Source organism: Acinonyx jubatus, chromosome A2 (assembly GCF_027475565.1).
Source record: "Acinonyx jubatus isolate Ajub_Pintada_27869175 chromosome A2, VMU_Ajub_asm_v1.0, whole genome shotgun sequence".
In the NCBI taxonomy this organism is placed as follows: domain Eukaryota; kingdom Metazoa; phylum Chordata; class Mammalia; order Carnivora; family Felidae; genus Acinonyx; species Acinonyx jubatus.
Window position 1 is genome coordinate 154372965 of NC_069383.1, and position 13475 is coordinate 154386439.

The 13475-nt window shown below is 52.9% G+C and overlaps 2 protein-coding genes and 1 long non-coding RNA gene across 14 annotated transcripts in view; 2 read left to right on the forward strand and 1 right to left on the reverse strand.

The window, feature by feature from the left end:
- Window positions 1-4752, forward strand: part of WIZ (WIZ zinc finger) — a 26268-nt gene extending 21516 nt beyond the window's left edge. For 4 of the 8 annotated variants that reach the window (XM_027050583.2, XM_027050586.2, XM_027050585.2 and 1 more), the window contains 4 exons: window positions 294-821; window positions 1024-1443; window positions 1724-1919; window positions 2948-4752. In XM_027050583.2, coding sequence (XP_026906384.2) covers window positions 294-821; window positions 1024-1443; window positions 1724-1919; window positions 2948-3107 — 1304 coding nt within the window. In that variant the 3' untranslated portion in view covers window positions 3108-4752. The remainder of the gene's footprint in view (window positions 1-293; window positions 822-1023; window positions 1444-1723; window positions 1920-2947) is intronic. The other 4 variants (XM_027050588.2, XM_027050589.2, XM_053219713.1 and 1 more) reach the window with 1 other exon arrangement.
- LOC128314927 (uncharacterized) overlaps window positions 1-7277 on the reverse strand; it is an 8189-nt gene extending 912 nt beyond the window's left edge. The window contains exons 1-2 of the long non-coding RNA XR_008297220.1: window positions 6870-7277; window positions 5999-6082 (exon numbers count right to left, since the gene is read on the reverse strand). This is a non-coding gene — a long non-coding RNA (uncharacterized LOC128314927). The remainder of the gene's footprint in view (window positions 1-5998; window positions 6083-6869) is intronic.
- AKAP8L (A-kinase anchoring protein 8 like) overlaps window positions 7173-13475 on the forward strand; it is a 26694-nt gene continuing 20391 nt past the window's right edge. For all 5 annotated transcript variants that reach the window (XR_003417354.2, XR_008297214.1, XR_008297215.1 and 2 more), the window contains exons 1-2: window positions 7173-7325; window positions 12953-13027. Coding sequence is in view for 2 of the 5 variants with exons in the window: in XM_027050324.2 (XP_026906125.2) it covers window positions 7190-7325; window positions 12953-13027 (211 nt within the window). In the remaining 3 variants the exon portion in view is untranslated. The remainder of the gene's footprint in view (window positions 7326-12952; window positions 13028-13475) is intronic.

The following is a 13475-nucleotide window of genomic DNA, read 5'->3' on the forward strand; positions in this document are numbered from 1 at the left end:
CATTAAGGGGGTCACAGCCAAGCTGGCCTCTGAGCCCAGGATCAACGAAGCGCTTGCTCTCACTGCTTCATGATGTCACGGGATCATCTTGAAGCCAGCTAGGATTTGAGGTGACAGAGCAGGCAGAAGGGCTGGATGTACACAGGGGCCCCTGGAAGTGGATGAGGGAGTGGGTCATTTGGGTCTGGGGCTGTATGGACGGGACAGTTAACACTAGCCTTGAGCTTGGAGGCTTCCCGCCGCAGCCGCCCCCTCCTTCTCCTCCCCTTCCCCCCACCCTGGACCCCCTGCAGCGTCCCGGGCAGAGCCTGTACGTGACATCCGCTGTGAGTTCTGCGGTGAGTTCTTCGAGAACCGCAAGGGCCTGTCGAGCCATGCGCGCTCCCACCTGCGGCAGATGGGCGTGACCGAGTGGTCTGTCAACGGCTCGCCCATCGACACGCTGCGGGAGATCCTCAAGAAGAAGTCCAAACCGTGCCTCATCAAGAAAGAGCCACCCGCTGGAGACCTGGCCCCCGCCTTGGCTGAGGACGGGCCCCCCACGGCTGCTCCAGGGCCTGTGCAGGCCCCCCTGCCGCTGGCGCCAATGGCTGGCCGCCCAGGCAAACCAGGAGCTGGGCCGGCCCAAGTTCCTCGAGAGCTCAGCTTGGCGCCCATCACCGGTGCCAAGGCCACAGCCACTGGCTACCTGGGCTCAGTGGCAGCCAAGCGGCCCCTGCAGGAGGACCGCCTCCTCCCAGCAGAGGTCAAGGCCAAGACCTACATCCAGACTGAACTGCCCTTCAAGGCAAAGACCCTCCACGAGAAGACTTCCCATTCCTGTAAGCAGCCAGTGGCAGGGTCCTGGGAGGGCACCTGCCGGGGCCCACAGGGCCCAGCAGTGCTGTGCACACACTGACCCCCGGCAGGGGCCCATGGCGAGGCCCCGGTGGGAGGTGGGACTGACTCTTGACCTGGGCAGGGCCTTCTGGGCACTCTGGTTGCCTTTGGGCTGGGGCTCAGCAGCACCCCCTCTGCCTGCAGCCACCGAGGCCTGCTGTGAGCTGTGTGGCCTTTACTTCGAAAACCGCAAGGCCCTGGCCAGCCACGCGCGGGCGCACCTGCGGCAGTTTGGCGTGACCGAGTGGTGTGTAAACGGCTCACCCATTGAGACACTGAGCGAGTGGATCAAGCACCGGCCCCAGAAGGTGGGGGCCTACCGCAGCTACATCCAGGGCGGCCGCCCGTTCACCAAGAAGTTCCGCAGTGCTGGCCATGGCCGTGACAGTGACAAGCGGCCGCCCCTAGGGCTGGCACCCGGGGGCCTGGCTGTGGTGGGCCGCAGTGCTGGGGGTGAGCCAGGGCCTGAGGCTGGACGGGCAGCTGACAGTGGTGAGCGGCCTCTGGCAGCCAGCCCGCCAGGCACTGTGAAGGCTGAGGAGCACCAGCGGCAGAACATCAACAGTGAGTGCTGGTGGGAGGGGGTTTTGAGGGCGAGGGGCACCTGCCCTTAGTCACTTCCCCAGTTGCTCACCCGTTCACCCATCTGGCCACCATCCCAACTCTTCCCCCCTCCCCACTCCTCCCCCAGGCCCAGGCAGCATCCAGTGACCAACTGTCCTGTCCTGTCCTACAGTTCCCCACAGCCTTCACACCATGCTTGTTGAAGGCAGGAACCTGCCTTCCCAGGGCTCTTGCCCTCTGGCTTATGTCTTGTCCCTCCCCGTACCTTTCCCTGCCTCAGAATTTGAGCGCCGACAAGCCCGCCCTCCAGATGCCTCTGCGGTCCGGGGGGGTGAAGAGGCCAATGATCTACAGCAGAAGCTGGAGGAGGTGCGGCAACCCCCACCCCGGGTCCGGCCGGTCCCCTCCCTGGTACCCCGGCCCCCCCAGACATCACTGGTCAAGTTTGTTGGCAACATCTACACCCTCAAGTGCAGGTACGTGGCCCCCTGGGGCAGCGGGGGAGAAAGACTACCCACCTGGGGCTTAGTCACCCAGAACCTCTGAACAGCACAGGGGTTGGTGGCAGTCAGGAGATGTAGCTTTAAGGACTGCCTCAGAGCATGGCTGGACCCAGGCTAAGGGATTCTTAACAGAGAGCGTCACCTCAGAGCATTAGGCTGGGTCCCTGAGGTTTGTAGCCAACGAGACCTGGTTTCCAGAACTGGCTCTGACACCTAATCAGCGTAGTGGCCTTGGGCAAGGGCTTCCTGCTCCAAACCTCAATGCTCCCATGTATATAATGGAGTTGACAACAGACCTACCTAATAGATTTGTCATGAAGTTTAAACAGTTGAGTATTTATGAAACACGTGAACTATGCCTGCCACATGGTAAGCACTCGACAAGTGCTTGTCTGATTAAGACAGATGAAGGTCTTAGTTCATTTTTATCAAAGTCCAGGAATCCATCAGAAGCCAGGAAACTGGGTCTGACACTTAAGGTGGCCTCAGGCCACATAGGCCAAGTCAGAAGTAAGATTCGAACCCAAGTCTATGGCACCACAGGCTCAGGTCCTGGGCCCCTGTTCTGAGAGGCCTCCCATGGGACCTCAGGCATAAGGAATTGGGGAGGTGGGTGCCCGAGCAGGGTGGGTGTGAGTTAGTGCCTGACCCCCTTTCCCCAGCTGCCATCCTTCTGTCTTGGGACCTGGCAGGGCAGGGTCTGCTGCTCTGGGGTCTCTGTCCTCTCAGCTCATGTGTTTCAGTCAGACGGCAGAGGGGCCATGGAAGCCCGATGGCCCTTTCCCAGCATCAGAGCCAGCAGACTTCCCTGAACCTAGAGATGATGAGGGTCTGTAGGGGACCCTGCCATCATCCAGGGGTGGGTAGAGGAAGCCGTCCGTGAAGGGCCCCTTCCCTGAAGCCCTGGGCCTGCACCGTGCACAGCGAGCCATGGCGGGTGTGCCTGACGCCCGGGCACGTGGGCTGGGCTGCACTTCGGCCTCCCCTCTGTTCCCCCACAGGTTCTGTGACGTGGAGTTCCAGGGGCCCCTCTCCATCCAGGAGGAGTGGGTGCGGCACTTACAGCGGCACATCCTGGAGATGAATTTCTCCAAAGCGGACCCCCCACCCGAGGAACCCCGGGCCCCGCAGGCACAGACAGCAGCGGCAGAGGCGCCCTGACACAGAAGCATTCCAAATTCCCTCTCGTGCCACCTCTGTCTTCTCTTTCTCCTCCGTCTGTTCCACCCTGTCCTCCCTCTTTCTTTTCCGTTTCCAAAGGAGCAAGCCAAAACCTCAAACCGGCACCCCTTGGGGGCCGGGCACACTACAGCCGGGGCGCCAGGAGCCAGCTAGTGGCCCTTCCCCCAGCCCGAGGGCTCTGGGGCCACACACAGCGCATCTTCCTTCAGCCCACGCCCACCTGGTCCAGCAGGGGCAGAGGCCAGGTCTCTTGTGGTGGCAGCTGATCTGGTCAAGGGGAGGAAGGCCAGTGCTCCCCCGCATCTGGCAGCCAGGCGGGGCTATGTTCGCCATCCGTGGCCATTTGCAAAGACCCCAAAGACCCCTGCCCTGGTTCCCTCTTGCCCCTGTGAATATCCTCTCACACACGCACACGCAGACACAGACACACACATACATACATGCACGCACACACAGGCACACGTGCACGCACGCACGCACCTCCTGAGACCCAGGATTTGCCCTAGCCCCCCAGATCCTGAGTCAAACGACCACATCATGCCACGGTGCTTGCTCAGGGGAAGGCACGCTCCCTCTGAGGGCCTGCTGGGGCCTGGGAGCCCCCCACTGAGCCCATGATGCCACGGAAATCCTTGTTGGCCGCCCCCCACCCCCCCAGAGGGGCCTTCCCAGCCTGGAAGAGCTCAGAGCTGACAGCTGCCTCCTGCCATGTCAAGGCCCCCCAGAGCCTTGGGGGGCTCTGGGGCCCAGGAGGGGGTGGGGATGGGACTCTCCTCCCCCACCCCCACTCCCCTCCTCCTTTTCACTGTTGCTTTCTATGTATAGCTCCCTAGACCTTTCACTTTTTTAAAAACGCGTTTTGTGTAGAGAATAAGGAACGTGGATCTTTTTATTTTGCAATCCTGGGCCAGCTAGAGACCGGGAGCTGATTGATCTTTTAACTTTTTTCAGTGGCCACATTTTGGTTATCGATGTACCTAGAAGTATGTAAATTAGATTAAATTTCTCTTCTGGAAACACCCCGGGGCAGGCGGCCAGCGTGTGTTTTTCTGTCAAGTGGACAGGCTGGCATCGTCTGGCAGCCGGGGCTGGGATCAAGCCACCTCCCCCTAGAGCTCCCGGAGGCCCTGGGTTTTCCTGTTGGCCGCCAAGCTGACCAGACCCAGCTGGGGATGAGCCCAGGTTCCCAGCTGTTGGCCCTCAGTGGCATGGTTGGTGAGGGGCTCTGGCCGGCCGGCTGGCTGGCTGGCTGGCTGGCTGGCTGGCAAAGCGGCTCCTGTGAGCAGAGGAGAGGAACCAAGGCTCTGGGCAGCTGGTCTAGGAAGGGAGCCAGGATGGAGAGAAGCAATGAAGCTGGAGGGCCCTCCAAGGGCAGGAGCGGTCCAGTGAGGGCGTGGGGGACCTGCCGGGGGAGGGAGAAGCCCACAGTTGCTGGCAGCCTTCAGAGAGCTGGGACCAGCCTGCCTTCAAGACATGTGACTTGCCTGGAGACACATGCACCCTGAACCCGAATCACACGAGGGGAGAAGGGAGCTGCTGGCTCCTTCGTGATGTTATTTATTTTCTCGCTCTGCAAATGTTTATTGAACATTTCTGAGATTTTAAGAGATTTTGTTGGCTGCTCCTTCTTGTTTATTGCATGTGGTTTTTCAGCTCATCATTTTCACTTCAACGGCCAAGGACTGGAAAGTGGGAATGACCTCATTGGGTGTAGACAGCAGAGGCTTCCTCTACCCCCAACCCTATTGCCCCAGGCCCCCCACGACGTCCCTGCCTGGGAGGGACAGGCTGACAAGCTGTGATAACATGCCCACCAGAGTGGTCTTGGCCTACACTCTTGCCTTTTCTGGTCCTGTGAGGCTAGGGTACACATCTTGCTTGGTGGAGGAAGGGCTCATCCACTTCTGTCCATCCCACGCTGTGGGTGGGCATGTCCACGACTTTGAAAGCAGGGAGGCCCTCTCTTGGGATGAGAGCTGGCCCATAGGTACTTTCCCTTTCAGCTTTTTATAAATTAGATTTAAAGATATAAAAGTGAGGAAGCTGGATGTAAAAAGTTCAAACGGCTCAAGACTTTATAAAGCAACATGGGAAGTTCCTCCCCACCCACACATACAGTGATGGCTATGTAGGTCCTCCAAAGGGTCACGTACACCTTTTAGCACAGAGGGATCTTTTCTGAAAACTTTGAGCATGCACTTTCTCAGGCCATTCTGTCTCAGAGGCAGAGTGTAGGATGTTAACAAAATCACCCAGTGGAGGTAAAATGATGGCTCTGGTATGTGCTGTGAAGGAAGCTGTAGGACCCAGGAGAGGTTTGGGGGCGGGGGGTGGGGGGGGCTTCGCTTGGATTTGGAGAACAAGCAGGCATCTCTGATGGTGACACTGCAATGAGCCCCCAAACTGGAGTGCACGTTAACCAGTTCTATGTGCTTCATATTTAGAGTTTCTCAACGCATCTTGAACCTATACAGCAGCAAGTTCCGCATAAGCCATTTTCAGAGAAGTTCCTTTATTAAAATATTTTATCATGGAGAATTCCAACCAAAGAATAATAGAATACTGAAACGAACCCTCGTCTACTTACTAGTGATCAACTCAACACCAGTCTTTTCAGCTATAACCCTTCCAACACCCTCCTTCCCTTTCCAAAACCATCTGAATTATGGTGAACCATCGTCATTTTGTGAATCAATCTTTTAATATTTCAGTCTTTCAATTAAGGATAGGGACTTACAAAATTGCCATTATTATGGCAACGAGAGCGACAATTCCTTAATATCAAGAAGTCAGCAACAGAGCTCATAACTTTAAAACAAACTTTTAAAGTAAAGCAGAAAAAAACACGTATAAACCATATTTGTACTCACCTTAATGAGTTTTCACAAACAGTAGTTACTATCGTTTTCAGTGTCTGCAGCTCTGTCAAATCTCGTAGGAGTTATGAGATGTTTCTGAAAGTAGATTCCACACAACCAGTGAGGATGCGGAGGACACAGTGCTGGCACCAGACTGCACTATTACAGGGTCTCTAAAGTCCTGAACGAACTAAGAAAGTTTTTTGGGGGCGGGGGGTGCTTCAAGCTGTCACACTTAAGTGCCAAGGACCTTGGACGAGTCATGAATTTCAAGCCTTAGTTTTATTTCTTTTTATTTTTTATTATATTTACTTTTCTAAAGTTTATTTATTTTGAGAGAGCATGAGCACGAGCTAGGAGGGGAAGAGAGAAAAGAAAGAGGGAGAGAGAGAATCCCAAGCAGGCTCCATGCTGTCAGCACGTGGCTCCACAAGGGGCTTGAACTCCCCAACAGTGAGAGCGTAACCTGAGCCAAAACCAAGAGTCGCTTAACTGACTGAGCCACCCAGGCGCCCCTCAGTTTCAGCTTTTAAATGGGAAACTCTTTAAAAAGATCCTTGCAGGTATGAGGGAGCATTTGAGATGATAAACAACAGATATACTTATTACATATGCAACAGATATACTTATTACATATGCAATATGTGCAATATAAACATGCTATATAAATGTACCTATTATCATTATGCAACCATCAGTAACAAAACATTTCCGCACCCTGGACTGATTTCTTTACATATATTATCTCAAATGTTTGATTGAACGTATGCCCAGTATCTTGTTTGGGGCTTAATTGTAATTTTCATTCTGGCATGGCTTTACTGTGCTCGTTTTGGAGCTGAAGACCAGAGAAATTAAGAAACAGCCTAGGTTTACACAGCACCTCAGTAGCAGGGCCGAGATTGGAGCAGTGTGCTGCGCGGAGGTTCCGGCTCCCTCTGGCGGTCCTCCAGGGCACAGGCGCTCCTTCCGCCAGCCACGATTGGGCCTCAAGTCTTCCCGTAGTACACGGCTCCGCCCCTTCGATTTCTACAAGATTCTGTCTCTTGGCCTGCCTCTCTCAGCCAATCATCGCGGGCTTAGAATAACAGAGGGCGGGGATTTCGCTAGATCGGCAGCACCATCAGCCTCTGGCATGAGGATGGGCTGGGATAGACGGCGCTGGCATCCAATAGGAATAAAGCGGGGATCCGACTCGAGCCAATGGGGTTGGGAGGCGGGTTCGGTTGTGTTAGAAGGGGCACCGGGGATTGTCGCCGCCGCTATCCCGGCGTCGGACGTGTGGGGCGGCTGCCGGAGTCCTTGGTTGCGGTGTTAGCTGCTGCCATGAGCTATACAGGTGGGCCCGGCAGGGTAGGGGTCGGGCGTCGGGTGGAGAGGGACAGGGACGTGTCAGAGCCGCACCGGGCTCTCCCACACCTCCCCCGGGGCCTGGACGCTGCCCTCTCTGCGGTCACAAAATGGCGCCGCGGGCCCATCGCCTCAGGTTCGCCCCCCTCGCGCCTTGGCGTCTCAGTTCTTTGTGCTTGCGGCTGAGCGTCCTGGCTCTCGGCAGCCCGAGGTCTTGGCCTCTGTCACCGGTGTCCGAGGGCCCTGGCCTGGGCGCCTGCGTTCTCTGAGCCCATCACCTCTGCCCTTGGCCCGGTCTCCTCAGACCCAGATTCAGGCCACCCTTTTTCGGGTCCTTAGCCCTTGAGATCGGTCGCCGGTCCTGGCTGCCGTCGCCATTGCCGCACCCTGCCCCCCGCGCAGTTTCCCTGCAAAACGCCGCAGCCACCCACCCCTCCCAGCCCCTTTGCGTGCTCCGGGCTAGGAAAGGCTCCTGGCCCCAGGCGATCAGTACATTTTTGCAGGGTTCGGGCCGAGCGGGGAGCCTCGGGGCCAAAGGGCTGAGCCTGAGCCCTGCGAGGAGTGACCGGCTTCTGTGTTAATTCATTCACCATCTGTCAGATTCGTCGTGTCAGGTGCCGAACAGGCGCTGGAATATTGGCAGGAAATCCTCAGGCAGCTAACGGGCAGATCTTAGCAGGAAAACAAATGAATATAGGATGTATTCCCCGGCGGTCAGTACTCCGCGGCGGCTGCTCTGTTGCGGGGGGTCAGGGGGAGGGGGTTGGGCTCGCTGTGAAGAGGCGACATTTGGGCAGAGACCTGAATGGAGTGAGGGAGTTCAGGGTGTTTGGTCAGGGGTGCCGTTGGCATAAAGGCCCAGGAGCAGAAACGGCCTGGCTTGTTAGATGAGCAGCTAGGGAGGCCGGTGGGATTTGAGCAGAGGGGAGGGTGGCTGATGAGATGGAGAGAGGGGGCCCTGGGAGATGCTTGGGCGATTGTAAATTATCCCTGGAGGACTTTGAAAGGCCGCCTGGGTTTGCCTTCGGCAGTAACAGATGAGGCCTCTCAGCTCGGAGCCATAGACGAGGCCTCCCCGTTTAATGGGGGTATCAGGCTCGAGAAAGTGTGGTTGCCAGGTAACCTACATTCTGCTTAGAATGTTCGGGGGCTGACGATGGAACCGGAGCCTCTGGGGCCGTTCCGTAGGCTGTTTTATGTTGGTTTCCGCAAGGAAGTGGTGCCAGGCCTCCCTCTTCCGGCCCCCAGGCCAGGAGCTTGGTGAGAACCCTAGCTTTTCAAGTAACCATCCCTTTGCCCGGTGGTGGTTCTCAACCAGGGGCGATTCTGCCTTCCCACCCCGCCCCCGGTCCGTTTGGCGGTGTTCTGGGTTGTCACATCCGGGGGTGGGGTTGCTTCCCTCATCTGGGGGATAGAGGCCAGGAATGCTGCTAACCATCCTGTGACGTGCCAGATGGACCCCACCACAGTGGATTATCAGTAGTGCCAAGGTTGGACAGCCCTGCCCCAGCCTTTCCGTAGCTTTCCTGGTTCAGGAGGAAAGTCAGTCGGGTCGCGGCTGACAACTCCGGAATTGAGATGTAATCGTTTTCTCCAAGTCTTACCAGGAGGTGGAAGACAGTTCTTTGGTTTTTAGGGGCAAGACTGCTGAGGAAACCAGAAGATGGATGGTCGGGTGCTGTGGAGTAGCTTAATGAGGGAGCATTTTACATTTATAGACAAGGAGACTGAGTTAGGTCGCTAATGGCCACGTCTCAAGTTCAACTCCAGATCTGGTAGGCTTTAATTCCTGGCTCACTGAGGGAGTCAGGCTAATGGGGTGATGATTACTTTTTCCTTGGTCTTGATCAACTGAAAACCACAGCAGCTTTATAATGTGAGTCTTTCCCTTTAAAGAAGTAGACCACTAAAGTCAAAAGCTTTTTAAGTCACATTTCAGACAACTCTTTGCCTTTAAGGAGGAGTTCTGGAGGACTTGACGCAAATGTTACCATGATTATTACGCATAGAAAATGATTACAGTAGCTTTTTTTTTTTAATGATGATTTGTCCAGCTTTTGAACCTAGTCTCTCTTTTTTTTTTTTTTTTTAACTTTTTTATGTTTGTTTTTATTTTTGAGAGACCGGGCGCAAGCGGGGGAGGGGCAATGAGAGAGGGAGACACCGAGTCTGTAGCAGGTTCCAGGCTCTGTAATGTCAGCACAGAGCCCGTCGTAGGGCTTGAACTCACTAGCCGTGAGATCATGACTTGAGCTGAAATCGGACGCTTAACGACTGAGCCACCCAGGCGCCCCTGAATTCAGTCTCTTAGTGTGTACTTGGGAAAGGAGGCCCTGTCTGTGGCACTGAGGGGAAGGATGAGAGCAGTGGAAAAACAGGAGAGAAAAATGCAGAATCAGGCCTTCAGAGAAAGGTCTGAAACACTACCAATCCTTTTATAAGAACATTTATCTCAGACAGTGTTTGGTGTTGTTAGGAATGCACAAGTGGTTTAGCTCAATGGTTCTGGCTTGGGATCTCTCGTGAGGTTACGTTTTAGATGTCGTTAGGACTGTAGTCATCTGAAAGCTTGCCCGGGGCCAAAGGATCCACCTCTGAGGTGACTCAGACTCCCACAGCTGGCAGGTTGATGCTGGCTGTTGGTTCCTCACCAAGTGGGCCTCTCCACAAGCCTGCCTGCGTCTCCTCACAACGTGGTGGGCTGTTGTTCCCAGAGTGAATGATCTAAGAGAGCAAGGCAGAGCCTGGGAAGTCATACTCCGTGGTTTCTGTGGTCTTACTGGTTACGCGGGCTACCTCTATTAGTTTGGGAAGGGACGGCATAATGTCAGGAGGCAAGATTCCGAAGAGGCCATCTTGGAGGCTGGTTACCATCAGGCTGGAGGCAACCTAACTTCATTCCAGTTGTCTTCTGGTTCTTAGAATTTTTTAGATGTTTGTTTATTTTGAGAGGGGGAGAGGGAGAGCGCCAGAGCGGGCGCGCATGAGCAGGGGAGTGGCAGAGAAAGAGAGGCGAGAGAGAATCCTAGGCAGGCTCCGCACTGTCAGCACAGGGCCTGGCGCCGGGCTCAAACTCACTCACTAACCAGGAGATCATGACCTGAGCAGAAATCAAGAGTCTGACACTTAACCCAGGGAGCCACCTAGGTGCCCTGACCTCTAGTGTTTATCGCTTTTTGTCATTTCTTCAAGGAATCTCCTTCCCAAAAAAAGAATAAAACTTGGGGAATAAAAAAAGAAGCTTGGGGAGCCTGGGTGACTCAGCGCAGAGCCTGCGTGGGATTCTCTCTCCCTCTCTCTCTGCCCTTCCCTTGCTTACATTCTCTCTCCCCCTCTCAAAATAAATATAAACTTGCAAAAAAAAAAAAAAAAAAAACAAAAACCTGAGAAGCTTTATGTATTTTTGAGTAAAAAAGATGTCAGTCTGACCAAGAAGGAGGGGTTATGATACATAATTATAAATCCATGCCTGAGCCTTAGGTTTGTAGGGTCAAACCCTTGCTTATTTTATTTTCTCATCTAGAGCTGATCAGGCTGGTAAACCGAACCAAGGAGAGAAGGTTGGAACCGGACAAAAATTTATTCATGCTTGTAGCTTAATTTGCTCTAGAGACAGTATCGTGGAACAAAATGTTAACATGGGGAGGACCAAACTAGAGCAGAGGTTGCCATTGACCTCTGAAGGTTTGGTGGATTGTCTTTCCTTTTTCCCAGGGAAGAACTAGGGCGCCTCTCCTTTGAATAGACATAGATCTTTTGCTCTGCAGCTTTCGTACTGCGTTCCAGTTAGTAATCCTGTCAGGGTGTGGTAGGTTCCAGCTGCGGCTGCACTGTGTACAAACCACAGTAGCTGAAGTCTGGAGCCATTTTGCGGGGGGCCATATTGCTGAACAAACAGGTTTCAGAAAGCTAGTTGAGCAAACAACGGAGAAGGTAAACGTAGGCTACTTGTGTGTACACTGTGGGGCTTCCCCACGGGTGAACCGTACAAAGCACGCTTCCAGTGTTTCTTGTGGACAGTGCTTATGTTGTAGGCATGTTGGGATGGCCCCTGGAGGGAATCCATTCTAATGTCCCCTCTTTCATTAGGAAAGGTGAAGAGGTTGGGGTGGATACTTGGGACTCTCTCCTTCACCACTGCCCAGTCTCAATTCCCTCCTCTGGGAAGTAAGGCTAAAGTGTGAGTCCACCGATCTTTGTTTGAAACCCTTGGAGCTGGGTATATTTTAGAGTTCTAGCTTGAGAGAAGGACATTCCACAGCACTTGGGGTCTAGGGTAGCACCCTGTAACTAAATGCATTATTTCTATACCAAATTGGGTAAAGAAAAATCGTAATTATCCTCACAGGTCAGTTTAGCCCCACAGTGAGTGTTGGCGCCACATTTGAGGAGAACACTTGGTTTTCAGACCTTTTTGGACTTGGAATTGCAGGGTAAGGGATGTTGGCCCTGTCCCCTTTGTTGGCTGTGGTGAGGATGAAATAGAATAAAAAGGCTCTTAGTGCCCTGCGGGGGAGACACTTGTTCAGTGTTGGCTGATGTTGGCAGCCATCTTTGTTGCTTTGGTCTTAAAAGATGAGCTAGAGAGACTGTCAACATGTGAATGCCCACCCGAGGGGAGGCACTTGGTGTATGCTTTTGCTGTAAAAAAGCTGTCAAAGTCATTGGCTTTAATTTGTCAGGAGTTGGCTCTGCTGAGAAAACGCAAATATTGCCTCTTATGGTATCCTTCATAGTTTCAGTGCTAAGGGTAAATTACTTAAAAATAATATTTCATTATCATTTTTTAAATGTTTATTTATTTTGAGGCAGAGAGAGAAGAGAGAGAATCCCAAGCAGGCTCTGCACTGATAGTGCAGAGCCTGATGAGGGGCTTAAAACTCACCAACCCTGAGATCATGATCTGAGCCAAAACCAAGAGTTGACGCTTAACCAACTGACCCACTAGGCGCCCCTAAAAATAATATTTTTAAATGTAATTTTAACAATACTATCAGGGCTCATCATTTAAGAGTAGTTTCTGGTAGAGGTTTAAGTTTTCTTTAGTTGGTACTAATTCATTTTAAGCTAAGAAATCGTTTGAGAGTTGAGAAAACAGGAAGTAATACACATGCCATGTATAATATTTACCCAATATAAACGTGCTCACCCCAAGTAATTGCATTGAAGAGGTAACGTACACGTTTTTTTAATGAGAAAAAATACAAAGCAGTTTTGGTGTCAGATTTGGGGGAAGGGAAGGGGTGTTATTTGCCTTAGTATTGTTCAGAACCAAGTCCCATCCTTGTTTGAATTGGCTCATGTTTCAGTCATTTGATGTAAGTATTTTTCTTATTTAACTGAATGGTTTGGGTACTGATTTATCAAAACGAAGTTTTGGTTTACAGTGTTTAAACTTTTGTTTGTCCAGTTCTTCTGGTGTAGCGAGTTAAACATAGCCCATCTTTTCATTGGCTAATATGTTCTGGAGGTATAATTAAAGTGTTCAGAAGCTAGAATTTTTGGAGGCTTTCCATTGAGGAGAGGGCCTGCCAGCCAGTCTACCCCAAAGGGTAATCTTAGGTCATCTCCACATGGCTTGTTTGGGGAAATTAACCACACTGTGCATATATTTAGGCTTTGTCCAAGGATCTGAAACCACTTTGCAGTCGACATACTCAGACACGAGCGCTCAGCCTACCTGTGACTATGGTAAGTGTGGGCCCCTGGGAACCAGAGGGTGAGTGCTCTGGTGTCTTCTCAGTTGCCTTTGACTTTGCCCTGCCTTGCTTTTCCAAATGCAAACTTGTGTAAAATGGTGTGGTGGGCTGTTAGAATAGCCGGTGCTTCCCTTAGAGACAATTATGGGAAAGATGGCTGCTGACTGAGCAGGCTAGAGTTCTTGGAGCTGAAAATGATTGGTTCCTTTGGCCCCGTAACATTTTCTTAGAAGCACGTACAGTCTGTGACAAAGTGTGGCTTCAGAAAATTCCCTTGAGGGTCTGGGAAGGAGAGTGGCCAAAGTCCAAAGGATGGTCTGAGCTAGAAACCAAACCATCAGTTTAGCTTCAGTGTAGCGTGTGGGACCTCTGTACGAGAGGAGCTGCCTATCTGAATCTAGCAGGGTTTTTAGAGACAGTCAGACTGTCCCAAGCCAGCG